Below are 26,343 nucleotides of genomic sequence, written 5' to 3'. Positions count from 1 at the left end.
ATGCATTTATGATTTATATGTATGTGTATATATGTAAATATATTTATAAAAATGTTTATGTAGGACTTTTGGCTAGTTCCAAAAGTAATAACTGAATTGTCACTATCTCTCTACAGCAACTCTTAAGGACTGTGCTGCTGAACTGCAAGAATATGACAGTGATGGACAGAATGCAGCTTTGGAAAAATGCTGTCAAGCTCTAACATGGCAACCATATCAAACTTCTCAGTGGAACAGCTTGCTTAACTCTAATTATGAAAAACTGTAAGCACTGATGTTTGCATCTGAAAACGTGGTTCCTTGTGGTTTTTTTTTCTTTTTTTTTCCCCTGTTATCATAGTTTTGTAGGAATAAACAATACATTTGGCATCCTTTGTTCTTACTGGAAATAAGATCAGAGAAGCAAATATAACAGGCATGATGACGTATGACCTTGTGGATGTATCAGATAAGCAGATCTTTAAACTTGGTTGAAATTCATGGCAGGTTTTCTGATTTCCCTTCTGGGATTTAGGGACTAAAGAAAAGTGAGTTAAAATACCAGTTAACTTTTTGTTTATTTTGTCAAGCTCGTTGGGGCAAGTAATTACCAAGCATTTGGCACCTTTCCTTCTAGAGGCCTAAAACATTAAAGAAAAATGGAATTAGAAGATAGCTGTATTACTTCTGAGCTCATATAACCTAAGTCTGAAAAACTATAGACACCTGTGTATGACATGCAGCTGTTTTAGTTAAAGGTTTAGCGTTTTCCTGTGTAAATCAAACTGTAAATATTTTTCTTTTTTTGGCCACATGATCTGGGAAAGGTCATTCCAAGTTCACTTTACATCCCTGATTTTCTTCATTCTAATATTTAGTGAATGAACCCTTTTAACAAATTAAGCCTTTTCTACAGCATCTGGTTAGTTCTTCAGGATTGGTACACAAAATTTGTCACTGTCTCCACAGGAATTATACTGCATAGTAAATTTTAATGTTCCTCTAGCCCAGCCTGCCGAAAACTCTCATGGGAGTTGAGGTTGTATCAGTGTCATTAGTGGACACTGATGTTCCCTGTTTGCACACTGTGATGGGAGCATAACACATTTTACTGTGGGAGGTCAACAGCAGTGCCATTGTTCCAAGATGCACTGTAATTACAACACATTGCACAGATTTTTTGAGTAGTGGTCCTGTATTCTGTTAGCCTCAAAAGACTCATGTGCTTATCATTATTCAGTGTAGATGGATTGATCCTATGCCTTCAAACTGCTGTGCCTACTTTAGGGGCATTTCTCAGGTTAATCATTATTTTCCATTTTATTCATACAGTATTTTAAGCTTTTGGTTATTTAATTTTCACAACAAAAATGCTATTAGCTAAGGTGGATTCATTAGAAAAGGTTACTCTGCCGTTAGTTATGCCCTGCATTTTGTCTGATGGCTCTGTCTTGGCCCCTTGCCCCATATCGGCGAGGCTCTGCTCCAAAGATGTTGTCTGAAGACTTAAATTCTGAATAGAAAAAGGAGTTTGAAGCATGTTTCCAACAGGGGATGCTTGTGTGACAGGGATATCCCTTGCTACCTAAAAGTTATTTACTGTAAGACTCACCATTCTTTGTGCACTAAGAACAAATTATGTGTTTGCTCTTAATTACTGTAAATGACATACTCAGAAAATTATAACACAGAATTGCTCTTTGGGAGTCATTGTTCCAAACACTTCAACTTGGAGACATGGAAATGTTTAATTTTTGCTTCTCAAGCTGTTTGTCTGCATGCAAGCAAATAGTCTGAAATTGCTTTAAGAATATGAGTCAATGAACTTGCTGCACACCTAAATCTGAAAAATTACTCCTTTCCCTACTATGAAATACATACATTTCCTACATCAATAAAAAAATTACCCACTGTAGGAAGGAACTGGAGAAGTTTTACTTCCTTAATAACAATGGTTTGAGTAGATGGTGGACACTTCATTATAATTTTAAATATGAAGTAACATATGACTTAGTAGTTTTGAAATAGTTCCCTTTTTCCCTTGTCCCAGATAGTCAGGGATTGTTTGAAAGGGGAATTTTGTTCATACTTTATAAAAAGATAATAAAGTATGTATGTTTCTTATGAAGTCTGTACCTTTTGCTTTTTCCAACAAATAATATGCAAATGAAAGGAAGAGTTATGAAAAGCCGTCTTCACTAATTGAGTTAATGAGAGGTTCTCAGTAGCATAAGACAAGATCATCATTATCAAACTTTCATTAGCAAGAAAACCCAGAGCCTTTATAAAGTAACCTTGCCACGTAGTCCTGTTATTTCAGGATTATCCATCACTTAAATCAAAGGACCGGAAACATTGTGGGATGGTGAGTTCACTGTCTCTTCTAGAAGGATCTTTTGATACCTTTCCTTGTTTACTGTGAGTCATAAGGACAGAGGACTCTTGCTCTTTGAGTGACAGATTAACCCTTTGAATAAATAAAATAGGCTTGCTTGAGTAGGAAGGAGAACATATAAAGGAGAGTTTTTTAGTCATCTGGCCAGAGGGTCAGTACCGATACTTTTCCTTTGGCTTGAGTAAAGCCTTATTTGAATCCCAGTAGCTTCTGCAGAAGAGCTTGGTGTGGGAATCTGTGAACAAAATGAGGAGTCTTGCTGGCTCATTAGCACTGACTGCAGACTGTTGCTTATAGCAGTGTTATAATGAATGATTAAATATGCTAAAAGATTTGGTTGTTATTTTAGATGCATAGACTTCCTTTATATCAGATTTGTAAGTGAGGATTGTGTAAGCCTCTCCACCTCTGGTTTGCAAACATTTCATTTGTCATATTAGAATTAAAGGACGCATTATATGCATTTTCATTTTTACACCTATGAGAGGCTATGAAGAAAATTCTAGTAGAACTGGTGATTGTAGGGATGTGTTTCAGCTCCCATTTTGCCTCTAAAAATCAGATGGATTTTCAGACCACATAAAAAAATAGAAACTCGAGATGTGACTCAAATGTGTCAGTACTTAAAGTTGCTATTCTTTCTTCTTGTTTTTGTAGACCTGCTGTAGGATATCACATTGTCACAGATAAAGGATTTAATTTTTCAACAGCAGATGATGCCTTTGTGTGCCAGAAGAAGAATCATTTCCAAATCACAGTCCATATTAGAATCACTGGACATCCAAAATATGTCAAAACTCAGCTGGGGGGAAAACCTATAGAAAAGTTTTACTTGAAAGCTTATGGAATTAAGGCAAGTATTTATCCTTGAGATTATTACTTTTATTTATCCATATAATGATGTAAAAGACTGTTTTCTGAGTAATTTTTGACCAAGGTCTGACAAAGGAGAACCCATTCATGCTACTAGTGTCTCCTATGTGGAACAGAATTTCCAGTGTGGGTCCACAAACCTGCATATACAAAAGTAGTAAGAAATTGTAATCTGTCTGAAAGATTTTACCAGTTTTTTTTTTTACTTACTACCAATATTCAGTAAAAAAATTCATGTAGTTGTTTTACATGGCATTTACTACCAGTTTTGCTTAATTCATTCTAATGCAGAGGAAATTAGCGAATATTTCTGTCATCTGTTCCCATCTGAAGCAAAGTGCTGTTTGGCACCATTCCAGAAAGGTACAGAAATAGATGTTAAAATAACGTATGGAACATGGAACTACCTTATGTAGGTTTAGTTCTCGTGCTGAATATCTGCATTTATGCTTTGGCATATTGATCACCATAACTGGTCCACTCTGGCCTCAAATCGGGAGGCCTGGAGACACACCATCTATAACACAGCTGTCTCCTTTGAGAACACACGCAGGATCACCCTCCAGGAAAAAAGGCAATGCAGAAAGAACCGTGTATTGCAGAATACACCATCTAAGGAGTCTTTCTGCTGTGCCTTTTGCAATTGGATATGTCTGTCACGTATTGGCCTCATAAGCCACCAGCGTGCCTGTAGCAAATGTGGATAGAGCCTTCCCAAATCTTCGTTCGTGAAGCCCAGCCATGATGATGCTTTGATATAGAATGAGCCAATAACAGCCTAGATTCAGAAAGCAGTTTTTCCTTTGCAAATTAATGCATGACTTTCCTTTTTTTTTTTTCCCTTTCAAATTACATACACAGAAAGACTTGGATCTTCAGACTAGCTGTCAATTATCAATCAATCCTGAGTCAGTTCCTGTATTAATTTCTATGTAGTTCCATTAGAAACGAGAGAGATTTCACCATTTCCGACAAAATTTGCCTATTAATTTCTATTTCCATTTTTATGTGTTTGAAAATTTAATATTCTTGTAATTTTTGAAAATTATTTTTCCTTTATAGGTGGAAGCTCCAAATCAAACAATTACTATTGAACAGTCTCAGTCAGATCGAAGCAAAAAAACTTTCCATCCTGTTAAGTAAGAATTTTGAGGAAATTATTCCATTTTATTTCAGTATGTGGTCAGTTTGAAATGTGAAGTAGTTGTTTCTTGAAAACTTATAGTAGCTCTAAGCCAGTTTTCTGATTTTTATCCAAATTCAATTCTGGGTACAGAGATAGGGTACAACATATACCTGGTTGCCCTTCAGTAAGAAAAATTTTCAGCAGCTTTACAAATGTGCTAAGTATGTCTATCAAAAATGTTTATATTCAGCTAGCACACTCTTGTATGCTGCTTAGAGCTATATGGCAGATGCGTTTTGAATCTTAAAAAATGTCAGTAATGTTCCTGTCCTACAGGGGCATGAGATATATTTGCACTGCTTTTAAGGGGGAATGGCTCTGCTAGAAACATTCATGCAGCATCTTCCTGGAATTCTACCATTCTTCAGCATCTTAACTCACTGGCAAAATCAATGTTTATTCTTCTGGCATACGCGTCTTCTGTTGGAGCTGTTCTGTTCTCTATAAATAATTAAATCAGCCTTATAACACAAAGAGATAAGACAGTGTCAAGTTAGGACAGTGCTGGGATAAAGGCTGCGCTATAATATTAGCGAAGCTCAACTTTGAGCTTGGGAGAAGAGCTTGATTTTCACTCAATTATCACTATCATGACATTTTTCTTCCTTTTGCTTACTGACAAATATGTATGTAAATTGTTTCATATGTGACTGTTTGGTGGACTGTAGTTTTATCCATGCAGACTCTTTATTTGTATTATTTATCACTTACAGGAGCAGTACCACTATGTATTTTATACTTCCAGATACACAAATTAGGTGCAGATGAGAAAAAGGACAAGGAGTAAAATCTATTAATTTTAATGTGGAAAGTCAGGTCCAGTAATAAGCAAGCAGCCATTAACCTTGGCAAACAGCAAATAGCCATCATATGGAACACATACATTTATTTCATTCAAGACAAACAGACCAAGAAACACAAAACTCTTAGTAATAAGAACAGTTTGCCACTGCTGGTGCTTTATCTTGTTTATCTCCTAGATGTAGTCACTCTTTTTAATGTTTTTAGAAACCAAACTGCATTTTTACTGGGGTTCCTCTCTTTTTTTCATTTGTCAGTTTTTCTTAGACCTGTTTTAATAAGTTTGAGGAAATCTGGCTTGAGCAGGTAGATGTCCAAATGCTTACCTCCATGATCTTGTTTCCTTTTCTATTTTAGAGTTGATCTGCCAGGGGACCAGGTGACTAAAGTAACACTGGGAAGGCTGCACTTCAGTGAAACAACAGCAAATAATATGAGAAAAAAGGGGAAACCTAATCCTGATCAGAGGTATTGCTGTAGCTAGTTGATCTGTGTGTTGGAAGTGGAAAAGAGAAGGTCTGCTTTAGAATGTAGCTAATGGTTATGAAAAATCTCAGTATTATAAAATTTTATTTCAAATTCTGTGGTACTTGGTACCTGCTTAAAGGCCTCATTCTCTAGAGTTACAGAATTATTGAGAAAAGACCCCCAAACCTCATCCTCATGGTTAGAGATCGTTTCAGGAAATCATAGGCAGAATAATGGGTGACAAAGTCAGGAGGCCAAAAAATGATCATTTTCTTCTGAGGAAAGAAAGGTTTTCCTCCTTGAATCTTCATTACTTAAATTTGTCAAAATTACTGTAACTTTGTTAATTTTCAGTGATTGTGGGGATTGTAAGAGCATTATTTCTTGAGAGTGAAAAAAAACCTTTTTATTTTCTATTATAACATGCACACTTTAAAAAACATTCTGGCTCTCTTTTTATGTATCTATAATAACAACTGTATTTAAAAGAATTTTTTTTCTGTGAGAAGGCATTACTTTAATTATTGTTTTCAATAAATCAATTTCAAATTAGATATTTCATGCTGGTAGTTGGACTGTATGCTGTCTCTCAGGACCAACTTTACCTACTATCTGCAAATGTCTCTGAAAAGATCATTGTGAGGGTAGGTATAAATTTATATTGCTTTCATATAAAAGTATTAACTGTTTTCCTATTCACAGGAGATTATGAGGGGGCATGATTATTGGGTATAAAATTACCACTGACTCAAAAAGATCAAGGGGAAAAAAATTACAATTGTATGTTGTATGAGTATTTTATTTTTTAATTATCAGAGTTTAAAAATGTTAAAAGTAGAGCTATAGAAGAATTTAAAAAGAAAGCTTGTTTTGTGTTCCAATACAAAATATATTGATTTTTCCAGATTTTTTTTTTATTTGAGGTGAAACAATTTCCTGCACTTGCCAGGAATCTGGTAAATGCTTTCATTGGCTAGAGGCTTCATTTTCAAAGGAGGATAAGGAAGAAAAATATAAGGAAAGAAGGCCAAGTAGCTCTAGGCAGATTAAGACGCATAGCTGTCCCTTTCCAGTGTGTTTCCAGAGAGTCCCACCTCTTAATTTGGTGGTAGTAATATAGGTTTCAGATTAGAAACAGGAAGAATTAGTCTCTTTTCCTCATAACCATTACTTTTCAGTTCCCTGATCCACATAAATTTTTCCTTTTAGTACTCAGCTTTAGTCTACAGTTAGACTTGGAAAAGAGAAAAAATGCAAAGCTGGGGTGTAACGGGAGCAATGGAAGATCAGGGTTAGGAGAGAGAGAAAGCACAGATCCCCAGCATGAGTGGGATTGCAAGGGGACTGCCAAGGAAAGGTGGGGGCTGCTGAAAGCTTTCAGTCCCAGCCCCTTTTTCATGGGATCAGTAACTGGTGTTAACATTTGAACTGGGCATGGTCTAGGGGTTTGGTTATTTCTAGGGTGAATATTACACTTAGGACTTAGAAAGCTGGGAAATGTGTAGGTGCCATGTGGTGGGCTGCAAAGGATGGAGAGGGCCTCTGGAAGATCGCATTTCAGTGAACTTTTTCTTGTGGATCAACTGAGAAGCTGCTTCTTTTTGTGTTGGCTTTTTCTAGTCCTTGGGTTATAGAGTGGAATAGGTTAAGCATTTTGTTCTAGAGTCAAGTAAGACCAAGAGCTCTAGTGTATTAAGTGGGGCTAGGAAGGGGCTCCTAAAGAAAGGTGAGGGCTGTCAAAAGCTATTAGTCCTTGCATCAGTTTTTGCAGACCATTACTTGGCCCATCATCTCCCTAGGCTTATGATTATGGCCTGGTTTAGCAAAATCTCCAGCATGTGGGGTGTTGCACAGGGATTTCCAAAGGAAGAAGAGGGCTTTCAGATGGTTTCAGTCCTGGCTCCTTTTTTGTCTCAGCATCCTCTTGTGCCATGAACCCTCTTCTTGCAGTTATGGTTAGGTTTTTGGAGGGCGATAAGGCTGAGCTTTTATTCTCCTTTCTGGGCAGAGTCATGAAAGGACTTTGAAAGCAGTGTCTGGAGTTCAGCAGTTCTCTGCCCTGCTGAGAAGTTTTATCATCCTGGCCATTGCTTTGGGTTCTTTTTATTTCAGGAAACTGAAACACTGTGTTTGCATCATTCCTACATATATAGTTTTTTTCCTTTTTTTGTCCATTAATTTCCACAATACCGCTTTCATCCAAATTTTTCTTTCTGGATCTACAGTGCCACAGATATCACCTCTTTACTAATTTGATAAAGCTGTTCCATTTTCACATTTGACTCATTCTTTTTGCCTTACAAGATAAATATTTTTAAGTAAGATTTAGAAATTTACATTTTCCTGTCATTTTTAATATTAGGTTCTTTTGAAATTTCAAGGAAGAGGGCTCCTTCAAGGTGTGTGAGACAGTTTTTTAATAGGAATCCATGGAATGAGATTTTGCAAACATGGCAAAGGAAAAAGAAGGCAGAAAAGCAGGAAGATCAAGTGGCTGTGATCTGAGGTGGTGAAAATATCAACAGGAAAGCTAGAAAGAAAGAAAAGTAATTTTCCAGATGTCTAACAGGGCTTCAGTGGAGGGTAAAGTGAGTCAGCTCTGCCTTAAAGTGGCAAAGCTGTACAAATGCACTGTAAAAGAAAGCAACTCATGTTCTGGCCCTTTATACACTAAAACACAACAAAACTATCAGCTGAGTAGTGGTTGTCAGGCATATCAGATCATGCTCTGATTGTGACAAACAGTGGTGAGTTCACAGCATTATGCCTTGTAGATGGCAAAGCCTTGTGAAAGCTGCCTTCTTTAAATGACTGCAGACTTTTTATCATGATCATACTTTTGTTCAGACTCAGATTTTAAAGCCTGAATTCAAAGTTAAAAAAAAAATCAAAACCAACCCAAAACTAATTATGGAAATCAAATGCCCTTTCTAGTTATACACATTCTGTTGTTTTATTGGTGTTCTTTGAAAGACCCCATTTCCTTAACATTAAATTTCTAATATGAGTAAATTTAGAACATTACAGGGGATTTTATAAACCACATGTATTTAATATCTACCTCATTTGCTATTTTCTGATTTCCAGTCTCAGCTAAATTTACTGGTAAATAAAGAATGGTTATGTGGCATAAGGTCAAAGATAAAATTTGGAAAGCTTTGGATATTGACAATTTCACTTAAGGTGATAATAAAGTAGAATGCAAAGGAAAAAGCAATGAGGCCAATGCTGTGTGAGCAGAAACACTTAAAAGTAACTTCACTCTGTTTTTTAATGTTGGTGTGTTAGAAAAGCTCTTGAATACAATTTGAATATTAAAGATTTGGCATTTCGTTTTCCCTGAATTTCTAATGGAGTAAGCAATAGTACATCCATGCTATACTATATCTGTAAACACAAATTTTTCTTCCAGGCATCTAATCCAGGGCAGTTTGAGAATGACAGTGATGTACTGTGGCAGCGAGGACACGTTCCAGAGACGATAGTCTGTCATGGTCGAGTAGGAATTAACACAGATGCACCAGACGAAGCGCTGGTTGTCTGTGGAAATGCAAAAGTTATGGGCAGAGTCATGCATCCATCTGACAGCCGAGCAAAACAGAATATCCGGGAGGTGAGGGCTGTGGAGTATTTAGGGCATTTATGTTTGCACCACAGCACATGTGTGGGTCATTGTTCTGACACGTGAAGCAGATTCTTTATCCTGGGTGTGCTGAAATGCTGGCCTAAAGAAATCAGACGTACCACTGTGCTCTGTAGAACCGCTGCCTATGGTCTTGGGAAGAGGCTGCGCATGGAAGCTGGGAGTTGTCAAACTGAAGGGTAACTGGCAATACAAATACAAACAGCACTTTGATAATGGGGAATGGGAAGATTGTCCATATTTTTCAATGTGAAGATCAGCCAGATGATTGTGGCTAATGGCTATCTCAGTGATGTCCTAGATGCCATTCTTAGTGTTTCAACATGTAAATCTTGGTATTTGTCCAACTAGGTCGATACAAATGAGCAGTTGAGAAGAATAACACAAATGAGGCTGGTGGAATATGACTACAAGCCCGAATTTGCATCTGTTATGGGAATAAAAGATACCCATGAAACAGGTATTCCGTCCGCTGTGTTCCCATTTTTCATTAACGTCCATCCACTGTGCCATAGTGCCTTTTAACACCCTGCTATTTCATCCTCATTTCCTATGACACTGCAATTGCATGCTTTGCTGTGTATCTCTTGTGATATAAAAATGCCAAAATCAAGTATTTCTGATAATTTTACAACTTCTGTTTCAACTTTTTAAAGATAGGAGGTTATTTTCCCATAGGTTTAATGAGAATGAAGTATGTGATTAAAAACAATTTTGTTCTTATTGCAGAGAAATAAAAATTCTAAAGGTTTCTGGTTTTTTTTCTCTGGAATGGAGAAAAAAAAAGTGAAATCCTGGATTTTTCTACCAGAGAGAAATTCTAGATCATCTTTGGCTCTGCCTTTAACTTTTAGGATGGTCAACAGAAAGCATATAATCATACTCAATGGAAGGCCACTGTGCTTCCTGACTTAAGTTTCTGTTATCTCGTGAACAGGAATAATAGCCCAGGAAGTGAAGGAGCTTTTACCTGAAGCTGTTAGAGAAGTTGGAGATGTTGCTTGTGATGATGGAGAAAAAATAGAAAACTTCCTCATGGTTGACAAGGTATGGTCTTGAAGAAAAAAACTTGATTACAATACTATATAAACACACAATAAAAGAGAAAAGGAAAAAACCTAAGTTTTCTGAATAAAAGTGGAGAGTGATTTCATAGCATTAGTTCAACAGGTGGGACTCCAAAATATTTTTTTATGTTTAAGTGTTTCAGTTAATAAAGTGTTCCAGAAGTGAGCAAAGCAATGATGGCATTCTATTTGTTATATAAAAACTTCCTTACTCTAATCCTGATATAACCTCTACATAGCAAATACAAATGCTACCTCTGTGTGCACGTTTTTTTGGCAATCTGAGGTCATTATTATAGCTTCAAAATCATATACTATGAAATGTTTATGGCACACAAAGCAATTACCATGCTCATAGGTTGGAAACAATGCCTTAGTCACACAGGACTGCAGACAGTGCTTGTCCAGAACAGAGCGGCCCCTCTGTTGAGTGCCGGTTCACTGCAGGCCAAGGACCACTTCCCAGCTTTTCCCCACTTACAGCTGATAATTAGAAGAGGGAAGTTTTACAGATTGGTAACCTTATCTTGTCTGGATGATATCATGAACACAATCCTGCATTAATTATCATAATGCATTCTTTCATTATTCTCTAGAAAACACAAGTTTACACCACCAAACTTGGAGAAAATACATATTAAAAATTTTGTATTTCACTAGTCTTCTTTTGACAGTCTACAAATAAATTAAATTCATAGGTTAAAGCTTCTAGGTTGTATTCCATATAAAAGAAGCATGAATAAGATAACCTTGAATAAAGTTGTGGAAAGAGCACTTTCCGGAGATACTGTTGAAAAGGAGACTTAGAAAATTGCTGAATTTGGTCAAGGTTCCAACAGTTTCTAGATGGTCAGAGAAGAGCAGTGCTGTCAGATCATGACACTAAGTTAATTTTGCTCTTTAGACCTTCCTGTTACACTGTGTGACAGCTGCAGCATCATTTGCAGTTTTAAGCCCCCGCAAAATTGCTTTGGGGTAGTCAGTTTGGGTTTTTTTCTGACAAAATTTTAGGTTGGATAATTGAGCTTTTGATTTATATCTCTTTTTTTCTGAAATATCACACAAAATACTATCTCAAACAGCACTGCTGTTTGGGCCTATCATGTTCCCTTTCTCCTCTGTACCTTGGGTCTCTAGATAATGCTTGCCAGGATGTCTTCCAGGGATGTGACCTAGCAAATGAAGAGAGCCTACTTTCTACTTCACACCTGCAGAGTGTTATTCTGCTGTGTATGTGGCCCAAGCAGGAATGGGTTGTTACAGCAGTGGCTTATTTGCTGCTTAGCATTTTCTTGACTACTTGTCCAGAGCTGGAATTACTTGACAAACACTTCAGTGTTTTATTATGGTTCGGTAGATCTGTGCTTTCTCCTCTTTCTCCTGACACCTGTGGCACAGCATGTGAATGTCAATTTTGTGACCTTTGGGGTGACAGGGGCAGGAGAGATCTGTGTCTAACGCTTTAAGAGGTATATTGAATTCAGAGATTTGGAACATCTGTTGCCCAGGTTGAACATCTGATTTAAATTTCTGGAGCTCCGAACTCCAGAATAGCTGAGCACCTTGAGTAGCAAATGGATAGTGCCCCATATCTTTGCTTTCAGTTTTACAGGTGATGAGGCCTTGAACTTTATTATCTTGTATTCCAGGTTTAGTTCCAGATAAGCGGGATATTGGCTACTGTTGTTGTGTCTCTTTGTCAGTCACCTGTCTGGAGCTGTTGAACTCTGTAAAATTATTTGATTGCATTGCACATTTGTAGCAGGCTCTGCTGCTTTCTAGAGAAATGTCTCAACTGTGTGAAATTTGCTATTTTGAGACAATGTTTTCTTTTCTTCTCAGTCTCGCTGTGCTCAGTACTTTGTCACCAGTGAGGCAGTAAAACTCTAATCAGTCCTTTTTCTCCCCAAGAAAGTATTGCTTCATTGTACCATATGAGCTGTTTTCTCAGCTAGTTGAGGCCACCTAGAAGTGATTCATGCATGGTTTGAAGAGAATGGAAAGGGCAGCTGCTGCACATCATTGATATGAGGACAAGTGACCATATAAATGATTTCACAGTTCTAGGCACAAAAGATTATTTTGAAATCACTTTTTAGTTAAACAGGCTGTTAGTCTTCTGGCAGTAGGGAAGTTTGCAACTTACCACTTATAACTGTGTTCTGATTCTGCTTGTACAAAATACTGTCTGGTTTTGTGGAATGCAGTCACCTTTAAAAAAAAGGTGTGTGTGGCATTTACAACGTGAAAGGCAAAACTGCTTTTGCCATTCTTCTGCATAACTTGACTGGACTGAACACTTAGTAACATTAGCTGCACTAATAGCTTCATCCAAAGTTTAATGACATCAGTCTGGTTGTATATTTGTATAAGAAAGCCATTCTTTCAAACACAACAGAAAAAGTATGCTGCTACCATGCTCTTATAGCAGATCAGTACCCATTTTTGTATCAGAAATGGATAAAATACTAACTGCGTGGATGATTGTACTGAGGGCTTCTCTAGCAGCAGATTGATATCTAGATGATAAGCAGGGGTAGGAGAACAGAAGGGTCTTCTTGGGTAAAATATTCAGGAGTAAATGGAAGGTGTTTGAACTGTGTTGCAGAGCTAATTGTGATAATAAATCTTACAGGACTCCTGTAAGAGACTGGAGAGACTTAAGGGGAGAGCAAAATATTATTCCATCACATCTTGAGCTCTGTTTTGGTTTTTTCCCTTCTCACTGATCCCTGTGTGATTAGCATTATGCATACAACATGGATAGAAACTCTGGCTTGTCTGATCCTACTTAATACCTGTAGGTAGGTGGTTGGATGTACATTTTACTAGGGGATTCTGAAATCTTTGTTCAGCTGCAGCACTGAAAATCAAATAGCAGATGCCTGTTGTGACAGTGTCAAAGTTTAAAATTCAACACAGTGTGAAGGTATAATATAGTTTAAATTCTTAGTCTAAAAAGCCCTTTATATTCTTCAAATTTTTTTGCAAGTTCTCATTTTCAATTTACTGCCAATTGAACATCTGGGTTTTATAGTGCATCCCATTTACAGTGAGAACTTGTGTTTGCATTTTAAGTATTCAGTGTGTCCTTACATATGTGAATTCTGTACTCGTTTCTGCTTGTTATATCTGATTGATGAATATACTCTATCTACTTTTGTCATTGTTTTGTTTCTTAGGATCAGATCTTTATGGAGAATGTTGGTGCTGTAAAGCAACTTTGTAAAGTAACGAACAATCTTGAAGTCAGAATAGAAGAACTGGAACAGTGGAACAGGAAACTGGCCAGGCTGAAACGGATGAGCAGTTTAAAATCAACAGTCAGTGAAGAGAGCAAAGTCAGGTACCTCTGTCTTGGATGTTCTCTGATAGTTGTCACACAAGTTGGTAAAGTGATCTCTGTGATAGAAATGAAAACCAATTTTGCTTGACAGTGGAGTTCATCTCATTTCCAACATTTAAGTTGTGCAACCCCCCAAAATTTCTCATATTTTTTTAACTCACTGACAAAATTAATATTTGAAACAGCTGTTAAATTGCAGTAATTTTTGTAATTGCTGCAGTTGCATAAAGCAAGGGTAGACTATATCCAGTTACAGGTCTGGATATGGAAATTGCTTCTAAGACAAATCTGCAGAGCTTCTGCTAGAAAGAATCTTCATTAGTGCTTCAGTGGAAATGATGAGCATTTCCTGTTTCTAAGCCATTTCCCCAACTTTTCTTTGAAATCAAATGTAGCATTTAATAGCATTCACCTGAATGAGTTAACTAGAGACCTTTGTGCTTGAAAATGTCTGATGACACTTCTGCCTTTCTCTTTGTAAATGTCAAAATTGCAAAAGCAAGTGACATTAACACTCTATTGAAAATGTCTTTTTTTCATTTATTAGTTGCTGATGGATTTGAATGTTAAACAGATCTTGTCTCTTACAGCAGGTATAGTCGAGCTACTAGTTTTTTGCCATCAAAAAAATCAGTCCTGCTAAAATCCAGCAAGGTGAGTGAAATTAAATATACAAAATACGTTTATGAGAAAGTAAGTGATGAGATATTGGTGAAAGCTTTCATATTTGTAAATATAATCAAATTCCTTATCCAGGATTATTTAGTGTCATGCTAGAAGCTTAAAAATTAACTGTACTGAGATAGATATTATGTACGAGACACTTCTTGTCTATACATAGTCTGTGTGAGAGTAGATCCATGCTGCATAATGGTGTGAAGGAGGAGGGAGACCAACAGGACAGGAATGTTCAGCCTGTAGTTGTGCTTATATGGTATAGTGCAGCCTTACATAGAAATGCTCATTTTGATTTGGAATTCTGCACAGTGATGCTGATTCTTCCTCAGCTTTCATCCTTGAGTGTGTTTTTCACTGTGGTTTGCAGTTATCAGCTCCTGTTTTGTACTGGATAACGATGTCTTTCAGGTGGTTAAGACCCAGCTAAGATGATATTGCTATTGCTGAATTACTTCCTCTTGCTCATATGGTATAGAAGCACAACACCCCTTTTCACAGGGATTGGCTGAGTTAGGAAATATATGTTGACCTTTTTAAAAGACAATCTTCCTAGTCTGCCAAGTCCTGTTCTTTAAGATGAACCAATGCTCATTTGCCTACCTTGCTTTTGCCAGTGCCAAAGAGCAAGAGAAAATAATAGGTCAGATATTCTTTGTTACATAATGACAGTCAAATGCTTCATCATGTAAGATCATCTTACTTGTTTGTAAAGTGCCTTTCTTCTGTATTTACACCAGCCCTGGTTTAACATGGTCTGAATACACACTGAAAGCTGCTGAGCTTTTACTTTTGGCCACCACTGCTTACTGAGTTCTTCATTTGATTCTGAAATTCTTCAAGAGTATGAAAAATGGCAGGAAGAATGGATAAGGAGCTGTCATTTTTAACTATCTTTCTTCCTTTGTAATATTTGTGTCCCCAGACTATCAACAGTTCACAGTGCACTCACAGTCTCAGGCAGCCTTTCATTACTGAAGTTTTTCTCCTTAGACGAGTACCACTCTATAAGGACGACTTGTATGTTCCTATGAAAGAAAGAAAGGTGACTTAAAGTCAGACTAGTGTAGTATTTCTTAATCTACTAGTAGTAGCTTAGTTATATGCTACTTAAATTAAGCAAACTTTTTTTTTTCTAGGTTTGTTTGTCAAAGACCAAAGAATCTTGCTCCATGAAGATTTTCCGGGTGACTATAGTAGCTTTGATTGCTATTATGGCACTATGGTAACAATTACTTATCAACAAGTTGACTTGTTTCTCCCTTCCCCTTTCTACTTATCAGAAAGAAGATAGCACTTCTTTTTCTTCTTTTCACCCTTCCTGCTCAAAGAACACAATGTATTAAAATTAACAGTGAATATGCCTGGTGATATTGGAGAGTTGAAATAATTTTATAAAAGTGAAATATGCATTAGTTGCATATGCAGCTAATCTCTGTCCATGTCACACTGTGTGGTGCACCTTGAATGCGCATCAAAAGGGAAAGTGGACATTTGGACAAGGTGCTGCCAAGGTATTATTCATATTATGTTACATAAGAGATGGATGTAAATCTACAGAATAATTCTCTTTCTACAGTGCTTTGACAATATGGAGCCTATATTTACTTAGCATTCATGACAGACGTTTTGAAAAACATCCGGTTTCCAGGCAAGTAATTAAATTAGCATTAGTGAATTCGAATTAGTAGAATTAGTAATAGGTTGTGGACCAATTTGTTTTGGTCCTCAACTCTGATGTCCATTTCTTAATGAATTATTTTTCTTCATCTGCAGTACCTCAAGTTCTGTTTTACTCTCCTCCACCCCTACAACAGGTACTGTGTCTCTACTGGTCTGCATACACATAACAGACTTTCAATTAAAGTGCTGTTATAAAATGTCAATAGACACACAGCATTTTTGATAATCTTTTTTTTTTTTTTTTTGCTTTAGCGTTTCAGATGGAAAGCACAATTCCTCAGAGCACACAGCCCATCAGCAGGATCCCTGAAGTGAATTTCTGTGACATTTTGCCTTGTGACAAGGTCTATTGTTGTCCAATTCATCAACCAAAAGTCAAATCTCTAAGTTATGAAAAAAACAATGCAAAGGAGAAACGTAAGTTGAAAAATTAATTTCTGTTATTTACAATTTTAGTAGAAACTGTATGGAGAGTATGGGGGAAGGGGCAAGAATCTTTAAAGGTAGTTAGCTTCCTACAAAAGAGCCTAGTCCAGAGGATTTTAAAAATCCTGATATAACTAATCATCACTGCAGTCAACATGTTTTTGAATAATCTGGCCTGGTTACCTTTAAGATTTGGGGTCCTAAAATGTTTTGTCAGGTGTCACTGTTCTTCCTGGCCATTTATAGTAAATGATTTCATGTGAACTGGAAAGTCACTAATCCCTTTAATTAACCTTTGGCTACAGTTAGACAGGAGTAGATTGAGGGTAGTGGAGAGTGAATTAACAGATGTTAAATAAAATACTTAATCGTATCATAGTATGATGATATCTTTTCTGTGGGCAGAGACAGAATTCCAACTACCTGAAAACATAAAAGTTACAATTAAAACTCTGATTGTTCATGCAGGGGTTTTGAGTAGCATAATTTGAAGGCAGAGCTCTATAAAATAAAATACTTTTACTGAAATGAATTCTCTTTCAGCTATTGTCTGCCAGATGTTATATGTCTAATGTGTGAGAAGGTGCCATTTTCAACTTTTATAATATTTATGAGAAAGAGTTAATGCATAAAGGTATGCATAAGTTGTTGGAATCTGTGTTCCTCTATGCCAGTCCTTAACATTGTCAATGTCTGGAAGCGTATGTTAGTATTACTAGACCAGTAATTGTACTCCTCCTTTCTTGGCCTTGGGAACAACTCTTGCACCACAGTTGACAAACTGAGGTGAAATTGGGGATGGATGCAGTTCAGCTTCTGAAGTTCAAATGTCTGCCAGAGCTGGCATTACCAATTGCTGTGACACTTAGTATGAACTGTTGCAGTGGGACTCACCCACTGGCCATTCTTTATACAGGAGACAAGCTGCATGTAAGTGGTCCTTGTGATTCTTGTGATTAGTGCTGCAGTAAGCCTGTGGCAGATACATCTCAATACAGTGCTTTCAAGAGCTCATACCTGAGTAATTTGTATTGCTCTGAAGCCTGAAAGTGTTGATTAATCAAAAAGACATTAATCTCATTTATAAGTGAGGGAATTGTAGATGGATGAAAATGAAATATGAAAACCTTCTGTCCCTAGCTGACTGCTTTTGGTATTAGGTGGAAAAAGAAGATAAGAATAAACTCAAAGCATTACCTTCTCAAGGTCTTATGTTCCAAATAACATTAAGTGTGGATCAAAGAGCGAAAAATCAGCACAGTACACAAGCAACTGAAAGATTTCAGTTCTCCATGAGTTTAATGAAGCTGAATGTATCCCCAGATGGAAGGTAACAATGTCAATATGAAATCCAAACAGAAGGAAAACCAACAAGCTGTTTAATGTAGCTGCAGCCAAGATAAATGAAAAGGAAAATGTTTTCAGCACAAAAAGCCAAGAGTTAAATATGGGGAATAAGCAAGATAAACACTGGATATTTTAGAAGCATCTGATTAGTCTGATTTGTGGAAAGGTAAAACTATTTGAAATTACAGTTGAATTAAATACTACTTTAGGAGTTCACATTTAACAGACCTTTTGCTGTTCTACAATGTGATAGCTGAATTCTGTAGTTGCAGACTGCTAGTGAGTGCATCCATTGTAGCTCCTAATTCCTTGTATCTCAGATTTCTTAAGAAGGCTGTTTAGGAAAGTTAAGTAGAAACAAAAGCATTCATAAGCAAGACAAAATTTATAAAACAAAAAATCAGCATATCCTTATGTAGTCTAGCTTAATGTGACCTTTCTCTCCTACACTTTATTTGTTTTAACTAGTTGCTCTTGAAGATTTAGGCTTTCAAACTCCCCTTGATTTCAGTGGAACTAAGGAGTGTGAACACCCTGCAGCATTTGGGCCTTTTCAGCCCTCTGCTTCCATGCCATTAGTGCTCATTGCTCTCCCCTTAAAGTTAAGTGTCACCGATAACCAGGGGCTGTCCTTATCTTCTCTTACAGTGTTGTTTCTCCCCAGTGTCTTTTCTGTCACAATGAAAGGTTGCTGAGGGCTCCTCTTGGATTTTGATCAACCTCATGGATTCACATTTATTGCCTTCAGATGGTAGTTAACAGATTCATAGTAAGGTACCACCACCACAAGAAAACATCAGCAGATTTTTTCCATACTGCTTATAGAATATTACCACTCACATGAATTAAAATCAGAAAGTGTTTGAGGGGAAAAAAAATGGATATCATGTTTAATGGATGAGTTTATCTTAAGCTTATTTGAAGATAATTACATTCTTGTATGCTTTTACTTTTATATTTGTTATTGAATTGGATCCTCACACCCCACATGGGCCTTTGAGAAAGTCCTCAGAGTTACTGTATGTGAAAGAGTGGAAGTTTACCACAATTTATTGAAGGCTGCTGTGGCGCATTTTGGTGGTTCTTGGTGATCTCAGTTGGCACCTTGCACTCCAGATTTAGATTGCTTCAGCTTAAAGGAAGCAATGAAATGGTAATTTTATGATGAGTGAAAACTCAAGTAAAAATAAAGTTCTATACTGGTTACTGACTCAGTATAATAGTTGAAATCTTAGTGAAGTAAATCTGTCTTTATCCTGGTTTTTGTACAAAATTCTGCTGCCCGCTTAATGCTTTCTTCCATCATCTGCAAAAGAATCACAGTTTTAAGAGTTTAGTAATTCAGAGTATTTAATAAATATTCCCGCCAACACTTGCATGGCTGAAATATTTTATCTAGAGGGAGCAGTCTTTTTCCTTTACGAGGGGATATAGGTTTTCCTACAGAGTAGTTCTCTGCTAATGAAAATGCAAAATGACAGCAATAGCGGAAAGTCATACTTTCAGTATATCTTCTGAATAGAGGGGCTTGGTATTTTAAAGATTTCTCTTGTGGTTATGCATACCTTTATCTAAGAGATAATTAACAAAACATCTTCTGGTGTTATATTCATACTTTGCTGTTACAACTGTGCAAGGCTAATTTGGGAGATGTTTGTATATACATCCTTTCACAGGAAACAAAAGTGGCATACTACCTGAACAAGATCCAGTCAAAAAACGTAATGGAAGACCTGATCTTGGAAATGACTGTAAGTCTTATATTTAAAGTAAATGCAGTAAAAATGTATACTTGTATAACTTTCAGGAGCTACTTTTAGGCTTGAAATTCTGCTTCTGGAATTTAGAGGAGTTTTATTTATAACTGATCATTATAGAGAATTAGCACTTGGGAAGCTATTCCATGGGAACCACAGGAAACCTGTGATTCACTGTAATTTTCAGTTTATTCTTACGTCTTAATTTGGTTTTTATAGACATTCTGACTGCCCTCTCTAGAGGGTTGGCTTGGCTTCAGACACAATAAAATGATAAGTGACATTTCTTTGACAGGGGCTAAAAAGTTACAAGGTGCTCAACTGTGCTAACCCTTTTACAGCAAAATGCTTAAGGATATGAGTGTGATATTTGTGTGCATGAAATGCATGATACAGTGTAAAGGAAGTGTTTGGAGTTTGGCTTATCTCACTTAAGGGATTAAAGTGTCAGCTGCTGAAAGGGACCATCTCTGCCTTAGGATCCTGACACTGCCTTCCTCAGAGGAGATGAAATGAAGTTCCTAGACACAAGACTTTCAGCTTGATTTCAGGCTCCTCTTTTAGTGACTCTGCACTGCTGTCAGTGCCAATCTGGGCTGAAAATATTGATTCTTTTATGTAAAAATGAGTATCTGCTAATTACATATGTTATAACAGCATGCTCTGGCATTCATTCAGTATGGGCAGGATTATGCCTTATGTCTTTTCTGTTTATCTGTATCCTCCATTTTAAGGATTGGGTTTTTTAATAAATATTTGATTAAAGATTAGGCAATATTTGAATGAGAAGACATCTATACACTAGCATGCACTTAAAGCAGGTTGCTACCCAGGGCCATATGAGGAACAGAAGAAAGGTGTGCCCCAGTGGGATGATCTGGGAAGAATCATTCCCCTTCTAATTTTTCTTACATGGGTACACACTTCAGAAAAAGTCCTCTGAGGCATCACTATGATACGTGTTGTAATAAGATGTTGTGTCATAGGGGAACGCTCTTCTGTGCTAGTTCTTTGAGATGAATATGTTCAATTTCCCTTTGTCACTTAAGCATATGTGTGGATTTTTGCATGCTGCAAGTTAAGTATATACTACCACACAAATGTTTTATAATCAGAGAATAGGTCAGCCTATAATCATCAAGTTTGTCTGCAAAGTAGGGAATGATTGCTGTAGAACAGAGGAACAGAAACACAAAACTAGTGTGCACAGTGCGACGTGAAGAACAGGCTTGGCCCTGCTAAACCTGGTCCTCCTTGTGCTTTCTGCACCCTATTGCAAGACTTGGTGAAGGGTCTGGAGGGGAAGCCTTACAAGGAGTGGCTGAGGTCACTTTGTCCAGCCTAGAGAAGAGGATACTGAGGGGAGACCTCCTAGTGGTCTACAGCTTCCTCACGATGGGAAGTGGAGAGGCAGGCACTGATCTCTTTGCTCTGGTGACCAGAGATAGGACTTGAGGGAATAGCATGAAGCTGTGTCAGGAGAGGTTTATGCTGGATACTAGGAAAAGGTTCTTCACCCAGAGGGTGGTCAGGCAGTGGAATGGGCTCCCCAGAGAAGTGGTCATGACACCAAGGCTAACAGAGTTCAAGAAGAATTTGGACAGCACTCTCAGACACATGGTGTCCTGTGCGTGGCTTAGAGTTGGATTCTGTGATTCTTGTGGGTCCCTTCCTACTCAGGATTTTCTATAATTCTAGTATTTAAAATACCAGCAGCTTGATGCCATAGGCTATAGCTGGAGTGCAGTGATCTGCTGATGACTCCCACTCTCCCTCCACACCTGGGCCTTCCCCAAACCACTGGCATGTCAGCCTAGTTCCACTCAAAGGAATAAAACCTGTTCAGCCCCTTCTGTTTAAGGGCCCTCCAAAATTCAAACTGAAATGGGCTGGCCTAGGGATCTGAGATGCTTCAGGTTTAACTGTGGACATTCACCAATTGGATGCCATAGATGTATTCAGAAGAAACAAGCCCTTCAGGATGCAGCTCACTGCAGCAATTCCTGGGCCAGATGTGAAAGCAGAAGCTGTGCTCCTGTGTTAGCACGAACATTGGTACTTGCTGCCTAACTCTCTGCAGGGCTAATCTGCCTTGGCAAAAAACAGTATCATTGTGGCTATACTCTTCACCTATATGTAGCATATTACAAAGCTCTTGAAAAAGCAAAAGTTCTTGCAAGTTCAAGGCAACATTTTATGAAGCAATTATAATATTCATTAAAGTTGGGTAGTCTTCTTGCACATAGGAGTAGAAACAAGTTTTTTTCCATTCCATATTGTTTCTCTCAACAAAGATAATGTTTTTCAAAGTAATGATTACTTGCATGAGCATGGTTTCTAGTACATTAAAATGAATATTGACACATTTGTGTTCTACTTGGGCTGCCATCAAAATTGCCTTCAGTGTCTGCCCAAAAGAAAATGGTACAATCTTAGGTTCCCAGGATATTTGTCCTTGCAAACTGAACAAGAATCTTATCTCCCCTATAATGGCAGAATGACGGTAATCAATCAGAGGCTTTTAAATGAGCGCTAATTTAGACCTGCAGCAAGTCCTGTAGCGGCAATCAGGAGGGTAGATGCCGCCGTATTAACTGCAGTTTTATTATGCTCTTATCTAAGATTTCTTGAAATTATTTATTGAAATAATCAGGAATAAACCATTATTGTTAATATTTTTAGGGATTGATACAACAATCAGTTCCATACAGATTTTGGAAACTCAGCAAAGCATTGACAATCGCTATTGCAGTAAAAATCTGCAGTGCAGGTAGGTAAATTGTTTTATTATGCTGTGGTGGAATAAAATACCATTAATGTGGCATAGTTACTTTGCTGGCTCCTGCTCACAGTTGCTTACTCTAGCATGCAGGAGTCTTTGCTACCTTTTTGTGGTTTTTTTTTTCTGTTTAAATTTAAATGCAAATCCTAAGTGTATTAATGCAACTTTTTTTAGCTCTGGAAATTACAGCTTTGTTATTCCTGTTAACAAATACACGCCCATGGATGTAGAAATCTCACTGGAAATAAAGTAAGTACAATTAAACAACACATACAAAAAGCAACAATAGTTCCTTATTTGATAGAAATTCTTGCCTGATATTTATTGTGACACAAATTTGTCCTTTTCAGAGGAGTGGGATAAATCTATGCACAACTAAGTTCTTAATGTAGATGTCTGAGTAGATCCCTTGCTGTAGCATAGGCCCAATACCATTCTCAGCCCAATGACAATTTCACCCATTGTTACAAATATTAAAATCCAGAAGTCTTAAAGTTTTTTCCTAATAATCATTTGAGCAGACGTGTATGCATATATTGGCAGGATTGTGGCCTTTGGCCTAGGGATTTGGTTTTTTTTTTAGTGTAGAGAAATATTATTAGGCACATACATCATTACCTCCAGAGAGTACCTTTTTTGGGCCTGTTGTGCCAAGCCCTGTAAAAGGGGATTCTTGTGCAGGAACTTGTGGTAACACATAAAATTGTGACTTACAGCAGGAATAAGTAGCAGACTTAATCCTCTCAGCAGGTATTTTCTCCTCAAAAGCCCAACTCCACTGGGTTCTCCCAAAAGTAACAAGTCCTTTCTTTTGGAGTTCTCTGAGAAAAGCCAGTGATAGCCAGAACAGCTGCCAAACAATCTCCTTGACACTTCATGACTTCTGTCTTTCCAAGGAATGGCTTGTCCAGTCTTTTGATCTTGAATGTTATTCTTGCAAACATCTGCCTTTTTCAGATAAGAGGAAATACAACAGTACTCCTGAAGTGTCTGCTTGTTTTCTACAGCTGCTGAAGATTTGCCTTTTAAATGTATGCCATTATAAACTAATGGTATAGCCCTCCCATGTAGGGATTAATACATCATACTCAGAGTTTCACTGACTATAAATTTATTTTGAATATTGGTTTGTGGTTTGGGGGAACTGATTTTATTTTTAATAAAATAATTTTTATTTTTCTCTGTTTCTTGAAGCACCACAGAGCCATTAATTATATTTCTCTGCAAAGTCACATTTGGAAATTATTGCTCCCATTATTCTTCAAGCCAAAACAGTAGGAAGGATTTCCTAGAAACCACACAGGTAAGATTTCTGCAGCAATACTCTGGCTTGTGGGGATCATTTTTATAAAATTAATGGCTGCAAAATTCTGGTCTTGGTTAAGGTAGTAGATATCCAGTGGTGCTTTGAGTCTGTCAGTCATAGCTGGCTTTGGCATGGCCATAGTGACATGAAATCTTTTTGTTGGAGTCACTTTTCTGCTGACTTTTATTAAAATCTATCCAGTGTTTCTCTGGAAGGAGAGTTTTGAGTCTCCTTCAGCCTAAGTCACCACTATAACTCATTATAACTCCAGAGGTACTTAAAAAAATGGGAATAACTTATCACTCAGGACTTTAGGAGACAGAGTCCTCCAAACTCTCATCTAATTTAGGTTTCCGTTATTATCTTATGGGTAATGAATTCCACTTTTAAAGTCTTCAATTTACTGGAAACTATGGTAGTATTCCCCTCTATTTCTGTGTGAACATGAGTTTACCAATAAATCCTCTAGGGAAAACTCTTCATTTTAAAAGCAAGAGTTTACATGTCATTCTCTGGATTGCTTCAGTGGGAATAAAGCCTGTTAAAACATGTTAGCTTTTACCAGTAAAAAAAAAATATTTAGTGACCAGCTCTTGCAAACTTTTGAGCATCTCCAGTAAATTGATGAAGGCTTTAAACTCTCTTCAATTCCCTGGAAATATAAGACTCTTTCAAGGTCCCCATTTGTCAGTGTTTGCTTGGGAATGTTTATTCTGGCTAAAACACTAGGAAAGGCATAAGCAAGGATAATAGCATTTCTGAACACATTGTAAGAGAAACATCCCTGAATATGGAAGTAATTTCTGAGTCTTCTTTAGCTTTCTGATCTGTGGTGCCATATATAATATACTCTTAATTGATTTAAAATATTTTTTTGGTGCTTTGTCAAATTAGAGCAGTTGAGATACCTCCAATCTTCAGCTGACGTTCTGATCAGCTTTTCATATACCCTTGCAAAAAGTTACAGGCTTCTCTGCAACTGTGGCAAAGCCATCAGAAAGCCAAAATTTTCTGTTTTGACCAAGTTTGCTGTAATTCCAACAGAACTGAAATTAAGTCAGACATAGAGAGTTTCGCCATGCATAAATGTCCTCGAAGCTTAGAGACAAAACTGGTCAAAGATATTTCCTGTGTCAACCTGAAATCCACTTCAAAAGACTGAAGCTAACAAATCTCCAGCAGTGAGCATTCAGATTTGACGTGACTCAGACTAGAAATGCTGCCTAGTTGAAGAGGTTTCTTTCAAGAGGATTTTCGTAGGGATTGGAAGGCTTATTCCCTACCAAAAGGCAGGACAGCAGTCATTTGGACTCAGCAGTCTCATGTAAGTTTTATCATATGAACATATGATCTCCAGCAGAGAGGATGTGTCAGAAAGTGAAGGGAGGAGAGAAAGATGAAGGAGTTGAGACACTAGAAACTGACGAAATAGAAGTTACCATGGATCATTAGGTTAAGGAGAGCTGAGGATTGAATTTTTTTAATTCAGTGTATCATAAACATTTCAGATACAAAGTATATTGTTTAATTTGTACATGGCAGAACCCTGTAATGAAAGACAGCATGAAACCTTGCCTGTATCTGTTTTTGAAATACTGAGTGAAGACACTACCCATATCTTTAGAATTTATAGAGGAACTTTCCTGTTTCTGAGGACTACTAAAGTTGCTATTCCAAAATCAGCAGAACTGCCATTTGTTGCTGTTACAACTTGAAGCTCTCAGGCCACCTGGCAAATCAGGGACAATCCCTATTTATTTTGGGATTTGCTTAGAAAACAAATGAGGGAGTTCAGTTATTCAGAGCCAGCTGAGTGCCAGTGGGAATTAGATGCCTGTCAGTTCCTGTGCAGAGGTGATCAGAGCGAACCCACATTTGCAGGGTTTGAAGTCAGCACTTGCTCTTTAAATACTTTGACTATAGCTACCAAGGCTTGTTATCATAATTACTTGGCACTGCATTTGTCGATGAAATGTTTCCAGAGCCTAACCTTCTCTCCGGTTTCTCAGGAAATAAGGTTATCTAATCTCTCTCTCATTTATCTTCTAGGGGCGTCACCATATTTGGACTCTCCCCGTAGCTAAGTTGTATGACAGCGCATACTATTTCCGTGTGGCTGTACCGGTAAGCCTTTTCAAATGGCAACACAGCAAAAGACAAATAGCATTTCAACTGAAAGAATATCTTATATGAATCTCCTTCATTTTTCTTCTGCAGGGTTTTGCTGGCTGCTCAACAGACTCTTATTTTGCTGGAATATTTTTTACTGATTACTACTTCTACTTTTATCGGCAGTGTAACTAAAATGTTTCCAAACATTCTGTTCTTTGGGGAAAAGATGAGGAAATTCTTGATATGAAAAAGAGACTTGTGAATGACCCTGGATATTTTTTTAAACCTCTTGCTGAGTTGTATGGCATTTTCTTGTTTGTTTCACTTTTAAATAATAAAAGAAAAAGTAGAAAAATAAAGTGTTTGGCAACAACCACAGCTCTGCATTTCCAGGAACAGTGTCTAAAAGGATATGAGGCAATGGGGTACATGATGTGTAAATAAAATAATCCTATTGATCATACTGAAGTTATATGATATTGTACATACAGCAGACA

At 37.3% G+C, this 26,343-nt stretch overlaps 1 protein-coding gene across 1 annotated transcript in view; it reads left to right on the top strand.

Moving 5' to 3' along the window:
• MYRFL (myelin regulatory factor like) overlaps positions 1-26,112 on the top strand; it is a 41,315-nt gene extending 15,203 nt beyond the window's left edge. The window contains exons 6-25 of the mRNA XM_064655680.1: positions 117-264; positions 3,032-3,227; positions 4,310-4,386; positions 5,592-5,702; positions 6,256-6,346; positions 9,115-9,315; positions 9,697-9,805; positions 10,283-10,392; positions 13,595-13,758; positions 14,349-14,412; positions 15,573-15,658; positions 16,013-16,084; positions 16,210-16,250; positions 16,369-16,533; positions 19,566-19,640; positions 22,329-22,416; positions 22,603-22,677; positions 23,623-23,731; positions 25,784-25,858; positions 25,952-26,112. Of these exons, the coding sequence (XP_064511750.1) occupies positions 117-264; positions 3,032-3,227; positions 4,310-4,386; positions 5,592-5,702; positions 6,256-6,346; positions 9,115-9,315; positions 9,697-9,805; positions 10,283-10,392; positions 13,595-13,758; positions 14,349-14,412; positions 15,573-15,658; positions 16,013-16,084; positions 16,210-16,250; positions 16,369-16,533; positions 19,566-19,640; positions 22,329-22,416; positions 22,603-22,677; positions 23,623-23,731; positions 25,784-25,858; positions 25,952-26,038 (2,144 nt within the window). The 3' untranslated portion in view covers positions 26,039-26,112. The remainder of the gene's footprint in view (positions 1-116; positions 265-3,031; positions 3,228-4,309; positions 4,387-5,591; positions 5,703-6,255; positions 6,347-9,114; positions 9,316-9,696; positions 9,806-10,282; positions 10,393-13,594; positions 13,759-14,348; positions 14,413-15,572; positions 15,659-16,012; positions 16,085-16,209; positions 16,251-16,368; positions 16,534-19,565; positions 19,641-22,328; positions 22,417-22,602; positions 22,678-23,622; positions 23,732-25,783; positions 25,859-25,951) is intronic.
• The last annotated feature ends 231 nt before the right edge of the window (positions 26,113-26,343 follow it).

Source organism: Pseudopipra pipra, chromosome 5 (genome assembly GCF_036250125.1).
Source record: "Pseudopipra pipra isolate bDixPip1 chromosome 5, bDixPip1.hap1, whole genome shotgun sequence".
NCBI lineage: Eukaryota > Metazoa > Chordata > Aves > Passeriformes > Pipridae > Pseudopipra > Pseudopipra pipra.
Note: the sequence above shows the minus strand (reverse complement) of the source record. Positions and strands in the feature narration are given on the sequence as shown.